This window comes from Cinclus cinclus, chromosome 6, assembly GCF_963662255.1.
Source record: "Cinclus cinclus chromosome 6, bCinCin1.1, whole genome shotgun sequence".
Taxonomy (NCBI): domain Eukaryota; kingdom Metazoa; phylum Chordata; class Aves; order Passeriformes; family Cinclidae; genus Cinclus; species Cinclus cinclus.
Window position 1 is genome coordinate 45057112 of NC_085051.1, and position 9114 is coordinate 45066225.

Here is a 9114-nt window from a genome sequence, read left to right on the forward strand (position 1 = left end):
TTTCCGTGTGCTAAAGGGAAGTGCTGGTTGGTTTTGTTATCAGCTCTTTAGGGGGAAATTCTGTATGAAAGTTCATAGTAGCCGCTTGTTTATCTTTCTCCAAGCTCCCCTGATTGCCTTCTCGCTGACAAGAGTGCTAGAGCTGCTTGAGCTCTACAATGGCAGCAGTGTTACATTACCAATGGCACTACAGTCTGCTAGGAATCATTGAGAAACACGTTGTGGCTTCAAGGCGTGGCCTAATGAATAGGCCCCTGTTGCAATACAAGAATATGGGAGAACGAGAATAACTCACATATCAAACAAATCGATGAAGCTCACTGTTCTTTCTAATTTACACAGGACTACATCCAAGCTTGAACACAAAAGAGATCCAGCAAATTTTAAGTAAACAGACACAAAATGAGCTAATTTCTGAATTTCCCATCTTTTACGGAAAAAGATTAAGCTAAACACAGCTCAAAATTCAAAAGCAGGAACACTGGTCTTTCTTTCTACCGAATCCCTTGGCCTATAAAACACATATAAAACTTGTTTCTTTCCTTTTTTTTTCTAACCACAACATGAACACTGTGACTCACCAATAAAGGTGTAGATTACCCAGTGATGTACAAGACATTTCCTGCAGATAGGGTAAGTACAATTGATTTTGATATTTCTACATCTTTCTATAAAAGCTAACATGAAACCTCAGAAATGAGCCAATCAAAACATACTTACTGAAAGACTCATCTCATCATAAAGCAAATAGTGATACAGAACATGTACTTACAGCAAAAAGAGTGGTAAAGGCTAACTATGTACAACCATAATGGCACTGAAATTGTTTTGACAGTTTCTGAGCCTTCACAGACCTTTCACTGATTCCCTGTATTTCAGATTATACCCACAAAGAAATGAGACAATATGCAATATCACCACATTGTCTGGATAAACAGAAATTTGCTTTTCTTAGAAGGACAGAATTCAGAAGGCTAATCACTATGAAGTAACAGCACCGAAGTCAACACTACTCACATACATGAAGTGCAGAACTTACTTTTTGCTCCAAGATCAGAGAGAAAAAGAAGGCAGAGGAAAATGTAACAACAATTGTTCTCCCTGCCCCCACAACTGAATTGCTGAAGTATCACTATGTTACCCACAGTGCAAGACTGACCCAACTGAAATAAACCAGCAACACCAAGGGGGATGCATTTCCAAGGAGATACACGTGAGATAACACCTCCCCACATTGTGGCAGAAAGGTCAGACTTCTGAGGGATAGGAACCACAGTTCTAGAAGCTTTGTTCTGGACTGCTGAAGTGATTTTCAGCTTTTCTGCAGTTAAACTTCTCATATCAAAACATTTAAGAGTGCAAAATAAGTGTCCAGTAAGTATAGGATTGATTTTAGAGGAATCCTAGACACACTTTCTTGCTCAAATAGTGAGCTTGAGGTTTTTTTTAGATTGTCTGCTTCCCGCTCTCATCTCCAATTCTTACATTTTTTTCTCATTCATTCACTACTTCCATATATTGCACACAGTAGTTGTACTGTAAAATATGCACTTTTATGTACTATAAATAATGCAGGTAAAAATGGAAAAAGTTGTAGAGGATTACTCATCTACAAAATAACAACATATTTTATACTATGTCATGTTAGCTGACCTTCAAACTGTGTTAACTGATGCTGTTTGTTATCTGGTAGCTGCTGAAATGCAAGCAGGACAAACAAAGCAGAAAAGGAAAAAGAACTCTCAAATTCTTTGGTAACTTTGTTTTGGAAGTGGGAAGGTAGGAACTATCTGACACTTGTTCCGCTTTAACAGACATAATTTCAGAAAGACTGTAAACTAACACAACTACTGCCTTTCTCCTAGCAATAGTACAAGCCAAAACTGCAATCAAAAAAAAAAAATTATCGTGCCATCCTCCTCCTCCAGTCGTCAACAAAGAGAGGTAAGACCAAGATTTTCTGAATGAAGATAGATAAAATACACACAAAATATACAGGAGATTTTGCATTACTGACCCCAATATAATCAATGTCCAAATCATGATACTGTTTTGCTCCTAATATCCAAGAAACAATATAGTAAGCAGTGATATCTGGATAGTCATAGGGCCAATTTTCACCCTTCCCTATCCATCCTGGAAATGCCCAAGGTAATCCTGGAAAGAGAGAAGAAAAATTAATAAGGTAAGGGGTTGATCTACTTTGCTCAGTAAGTTTCAAGAGCAAGAAGGAACAGATATGCACTTGAAATTTGCTTGGTTCCAGTGAAGACAATCAAATATAACTTAGCTAACTGCAGAATATGGTCTAATGCAAATTATGATAAAGCAATTAATAGCTGGATTTTTTTTTAATGAGCTAGGAAGCATTTGTTACTAGAGAAAAACTGACTACATATAATCTGTCAATTTTATTGTACTAGCTCTAACAGGTGTAAAAATCCAAGGATTTTAGGATAAAAACTTAAAAAGCTAAAGACAAAGAGTCAATACAGAAATTGAATTTTTTTTATCTCCTGGACATGAATTTCAGAAGACATGATGATCTGATCATAACAAATGAAGGAAGATTAGGATAATGAAAAAGCATTTCCAAGTCTCAGCCGTTCACTGGATCTTGTAGTAAGAAAAACAAATTTATCTAACCAGATGCTACTAAGTGTCCAGCCAACTTGTAAAAGATACCACAAACTAATTTAGAAGTAAACGCTCCTTCCTTTGTTGATAGCTTGATGTGAGGGAAGAGGGATATTACTAATAATTACAATTAGTCATAAATAGTAGGCTCAACAGAACCTGGCTGGCAAATCCTGCACCAAGCCTAGCTTCACGACTGGAGATGGTAAAGCCCCCTGGAAGGGGGGCAAATTAGACAGCTTTAACCAACAGATTTCTTACCTTCCTTTGTGTGAAATACATTTTGTATTTCCAAAATACAAAAATACAACCTAGGATTCCGCATTTGTACTGTCACAGTACACACACAACTCATAATCAAAACAGGAAGAAAGGAAACTCCTCTTACAACTCAACTACCCATGTAGTACAAATCAGAAGACCAGAATCACTACAGAGGGGAAGGGGTGTGTGATTGATTTGTAATAAGAACATTTAATGAAATGCAGTGTGTATGTGTAAGATTTACATACTTATACTTGCAGTAACTTTATCCTTCCCATTTTTTTTTACACAATTATTCAGAAATTCATCTCTCATGATAAATCAATCATGTTCATTGCTGCAATACACTAAAATTACTTAATGCAAGCAAATTATTAGAGATTTGTTATCTTATGCTTCTTGTCAGGATGTTGTGCTGCTGTAACAAGATAAAACACAACAAGCATCAAGACAAGCTTAACAAATATTAGTGATCTGCTTTGTCTACCGCAACACCAAAACATCTCTCCATTAAAATGTTAATTAAAGTCAGATAGATAGTTTGGTCAGGGGAATAAAAAGGTATTTCAATATAAAAGTTCAAAGCAATTTACCAATCAGTTTAATTTTGGGGTTTCTCTTTTTAGCTTCTTTCATCAGCCACCATTCATAGCCCCGGAAGTAGTTCTCATCATTTTCATAGTGCATATGGGAGGGTTCAGTACCGTCTAGGAAGGAAAGAGACAGGTAGCTCACAATTATCTTCTGTGTCATAAGCTGTTACACATTATAAAGTTTGCTGCACTGCTCATTAACATAGTATGCAAGCACATATCTCCAACATGGTTCACCAGTTCCTTGCTATGTATTTCAAAGCCAAAGGAACAGTAGGAGGTAAATGCAAGATATGCTACCCTTCGTCCTTAGCGTATTAACTTAGCATAATTTTAATATTTTTATTTTGAAGCTTTTAATATCAGTTGTGGTTAATAATTAGCATTTTCTATCCCTAGCTATGATAACACTAAATTTATATTTGCTATCGTCTCATATCTAGGAATGTTACAGCATTAAGATTAAAAGGAAAAAAATCATTACACAAGCAAATTATCTCTAAACCAAAAAACAAACAAAAGGTTATAGTTTGTTTCTTTTGCACAAGGCAAATCCGGGGAGAGGAAAGAAAGAAAGTACCATGATTTTTTCAATTACAGGAAAGAGAATGCGGGGTTTTTTTTACTTTTACAGTAAAATATCTAGTTTATAACTTCCACAGTGTTCTGTGACTGCCACAAAAGTTTTTGGAATTGAATGCTACGTGCTGAATTTCCTCAGGCAAAGGTAAACAAACTAGAAAGGCACAAAAGATTCAGCGTTGCATGGGAAGTCCTTACAGGTAAAAGTCAAGTAATAACTTGTGTACATGACTGCAACAATTATGCAACTAATGTTAAATCGTATGCAGAGACCCCTTCTAATGAGACTTTATTTTAAATGAAGCCTGCTGAAAAAGCACATTTCATCTCAGAAAACAGGATTGATTTTTTTATCTTACTAACACTTGGTTATATGTATGTTTGGGACATATAACAACTAGATTCCAAATTTAGGCTTCATATCACATTTTAAATGAACTCCTGATCACACCTCTGAAGCCAGAAGAAGAGCTGCAGTCTAGTGCATTGAGATACATGCATCTTATTGCTCTCCTTTCCAAAACTGGAAATCATCACACAAGTATGTGACATGCTCCTTAGTCAGCAGTGTTTGAAGAGGTCTGTGCATGCCTGAAGACTATTCCATTCCCCCCAGCAAGCTCTTAAACCCATAGTACTTTTCAGCATGTTAATTTTTGTGAAGTAAACACAAGAATGAAAAACAGTATCTAATTATTTAAAACACAGACATTACGGGGAAAAATAGTGTATATATACAAGTATATATACACAAATGTATATATACAAATATATATACATATATAACATCACAAAAACAGATTCTGTGCTTTCTATTTATTAACTATGTCTGGTTTTAAGTCTATTCCTGATGTGGCCAGATTTACTTTGAGAAAAATACAAAGATACAAGCTGCAGTCTCTGTTTCTCAGTTTTTGGTCACACCAGTTACTAAATAGTTCCTACTGTATGTAAATGTAGTAGGTAAGCTAGGCAAATTACATCAGGACATTTTCATTTGCAACTCTTCCCAGGAAGAAAAAAATACTGCTTCCTGCCAGCCAATGCCACTCCAGTGAAACGTTGCAGCTAATTAAACCAAAGAAATGTAACAGCTCCTGATCAGATGCTGTTGCATTTCATGCTTTTAAGACATAAACTAGTTGGTACTGCAAAACTCACGTGTGAGAAATGCTCTACAATTCAGAAACCTGTGACGAGGGGGAAACTCATTTGCTCTAGAATGCAATCTATTAACCAACCATATGATAGTGAGAACTGCTTCCAGAATGTTGGTGGAAATCTCTCTTGTACAAGCCATTATGGTTTACTGTAAATCAGTTCAGCTACCTCCATGCCTCAGCTTCACGTGCAGCACATGTTACTTACAGCACCACAGAAACAAGAAGTTAAATGCTACTCATGCAAAATCCATACCTGTTGACTGTGCATCACCTCCAATCTCTACCTTGAGAATATGTAAAGAAGCACCAAAATTTGGCTGTGGAAAAAGTGACAGAAAAATAGACAGAATCTTGCTGTTAACAAGAAGAATGAGATGAGTAATTATGCAATTTTGAGCATACTGAAAATGCAACTTTTTTACTTTTTTAAACACCCATTATAAATGTAATGAGAGGTTGTATAAATTTCTGCTTTTCAAAAGAAAATCCACCAGGATACTGATCTTTAAACAGTTTCAGTGACTCTGGCACCATCAGCAACACTTCTCCACAACCGTGCAGATTTTAAATAGGTTATGCTCAAGAAAATACTACAGCCTTATTAAAGCAGAACACAGAATATATGAGGAAAGCAGCAGTCTTTTAACGTTATTAGAATTCAAACTTGTTTTCTTTTAAAATCAAATTATTGAACTATCTTTCTTTTTTTTTCTTTTGGTAAAGTTACCCTATTTATGCAAAAAAGCATACATATAGGTCAGGAATAATCTGGAAACTACAGAATATTGTCAAGAGAGGAAAAAACTCACCACAGTGGAAAACAATTGGCTAGTCCACTATCCCCCTTCCCTGGCATCTGACTGGTGGAGCCAAACATAAAATTCAAGCTCATACAGGTGATTCTACTGCCAATATGTTCTTCCAGCCATTAGAGGCTTAAAAGTTGCTCAAGTCAAAAGTTACAATTAATCATTATTTTAATAACCACTAATAAGCTGGCCTCCACCATGGAATGACCCAACTATTATTTTGACATCTAAAAAAATGTTTTAAGACATAACAATGCAATTTGATTTTCAAAAAAAGCTCCATAGATGGAATCTCTTTTGGCTTACAAGTTCAGATTTTTGTTTGCTTTTAACAGCAAAATAAGTATTTCCAATATTTACCATTTCTCTTTTTGACATTTTTTTATTTTAAACTTGTTACACATTTGTTCTCCAGTTCCCATCATGAAAGCTGACTGACACTAAAAGACAAGGAAAATGAGGCAAGGTACACCTCAGACATGACAGTTTAAGAGACTTTGGTAAAAGAGCACATCAAAAACCCTTTGAAAATCATGATCTCTCTGGATTTTCTTTTACCACATCTGATCAGAACATTCATATTAGTAACACATAGCTTTAGTCTCAAGAAAACATCAGTTTTGATTCCCCAGGCACATATTACGCCTTACTCTACCCCTGAAAATTAATTTTTAAACTGCGTGGTAAATTATTCCCCTCCAGCCATCTGGATTGCATTACTTGAAAGTGACATGACATCCCCTTCCAGCAGAGTAATTTACAGTGCCAAAAGCAAAACAACCTATTAATGTCCAGTGCAATAATCTTACCATATATCAAGTTGGGTAACTCCATGGGTTACATTTGCTAACTAACAAAGATTACAAACCAATGAACTTCCTACACCTTCTAGAGTCACTGCAGTTGTACTTGACACTAGACTGGAATAGATATGCAGTTAAAAACCTGAAGTCTGCACAGTCATTTTTATGCTTTGTTAATCTCTCTTTACTAAAAAAAAATTCCAAACATTAAGACCCCCTTGCTTCAATCACTATGAAGAGCTAAACCCCCCATTTTAGCGACAGAAGCAACTTATGATTCAGCCCACACGGATGATCAAATATCTGGCTAAACACATTTTTGAAAACATATTTTCAAAACACGCTGTGAAAACACAAAAGGAATTTTCACAATAATATGAAGAAATTGTCTCCTGAATAAAATCCTGAACAAAAACAACACCTAAAATTTAAGGTTCTGATAACAATCAACATTAAAATAGGCGCTTTACAAAGATGGGATTTTGTCTAATTTCAAGCAGCATTGAATATACTATAGGAGTTCCAATATTACACAGTAGGAAATTCTACATGAAATTAAACATTATTGTAGCAGTGAAACCAGCTTTACCTTGAACAGGTAATCTAAAATCTGGGACCGATAAGGTTCTTGGTAGTTCACCAGGAGTCTAGATGTGGCCTAGAATGGAAAGAAAATGTGAAAATTGGAAAACACACTTTCAAATGTTTAACTACATCCCAGCTTTTTACTCTACGCCTTTCACAGAGTTAATAAACCTACAGAAATAATTATAGCACCAAGAACTCAGCTGAGTCCCTACATAACTTGTTTCTAAACCTTCAGCTGTGCTCTTCTGGTTTCACAGGTTGCAAAACTGCCTTGTACTCCAGTTACCTGGAATTTACTGCAGAGTCCAGAGAACAGAGAAACAAAGAGATCACACGACTTTATGACAAGCAAAAGGCAGCTCCCTCCCAGCGCCGTTTCTCCTGCTCTGCTCAATTCTCCCTGCTTTGGCTCATGCCAAAGCAAGGGGAGCTCACAGGGCACATAGGCAGGAGGCCAAAGAAAGCATCTTCGCAGGTCGAAGAGAGGGAAAAGCTCCGGGAATCTCACGGCTCCGCTGCCTGGACCACACGAAAGACGACGAGGGGCTGCGGCTCGTCCAGCATTTTAAAATGCAGGGACTACTAAGACCCTCTACATAAAAACCCACCCTGGCTTTGCTCCCCCCCCCCCCCACCAGCACCCAGGACACGTCTAGCCCTGGGCACCCCGAAAAGCCACAGCACGGGTGGCCGGAGGGCTGGCACAAAGCGGAGCCCGGCTCCATCCATCTCTGCCGCAGCCGGACCACCGCCGCACCGCTCCCTCAGCGCCCCAGGCCTTCCCCGCCGAGCCCCGCTCACTTCGTGTGGGTGTCCCACACCCCGCCGGTCCTCAGGGCTCCCCTCCGCGACACCCCCGGCCCAGGCCCCGCCGAAAGCACCACACGCTCCCGCTGATGGGATGCCCGACCCAGGTGTCCCTCGCCGCGCCGGGGAGGGCACCGGCACCGCAGCCCCGGAGGAGCCGCTCACCCCGCCGCCGCTGACAGCCCCGATCCCGTCGAACTCCCTGCCCAGCCCGTTGGAATCGTCCAGCACGTAGGTGGCCGCCAAGAGCGGAGCGGCAGCGACCCTGGGGGGCCCCGGGCCACAGCTGCAGGCAAGCAGGATCGTGCCCCAGAGCACAGCCGCGCAGCTCATCCCGGTCCCGGTCCCGGTCCCAATCCCAGACCCCGTCCAGCTCCTCTCCCGCCGCGTCCCGCGGCCGCCCCGTCCCTGCAGCGCCTCCGCAGTGCCCGGCAACGCGCGGCACGTGACCGCGCCGCCGCCAGGCCCGGGGCGGGGCGGCAGCGCCCGGGGCCGCCATCCTGCTCTAGGGAAAGGAGGGCAGGATGGCTGCTCCGCCTTTACGGGCAGCTCCGCCCGGCTGAAGTCAACAGCTGCCATTTTGAGAAAGGGCACGGCAAGCTGTGAGGCGCTTGCCGCCATGCTGGAGTTGGGCACTGAGAGGCGAGTGAAGCTATTGCGGGGCCATCCTGAGTGTGAGAAAGCCGCATGGCTGCCAGGCGAGGCGGGGTTTGTGAGCGAGTGCGACGGGAGTGGCATTCAGTACAGCGCGAACAGTCGCGCGTAGGGCTCGAGTCAAGCTGACAGTCTTTTTCGGGCTCTCCGACTCTCCCTTTTGGAGCCTCTGGCAAGGCACGGTACTTGTCCCGGGCGACGAGCGGCGTTTGTT

The 9114-nt window shown here is 40.5% G+C and overlaps 1 protein-coding gene across 1 annotated transcript in view; it reads right to left on the bottom strand.

Moving 5' to 3' along the window:
* Positions 1–8468, bottom strand: part of GALC (galactosylceramidase) — a 28611-nt gene extending 20143 nt beyond the window's left edge. Inside the window, exons 1-5 of the mRNA XM_062494455.1 lie at positions 8412–8468; positions 7441–7509; positions 5493–5556; positions 3495–3608; positions 2018–2157 (exon numbers count right to left, since the gene is read on the bottom strand). Coding sequence (XP_062350439.1) covers positions 2018–2157; positions 3495–3588 — 234 coding nt within the window. The 5' untranslated portion in view covers positions 3589–3608; positions 5493–5556; positions 7441–7509; positions 8412–8468. The remainder of the gene's footprint in view (positions 1–2017; positions 2158–3494; positions 3609–5492; positions 5557–7440; positions 7510–8411) is intronic.
* Positions 8469–9114: the final 646 nt, after the last annotated feature.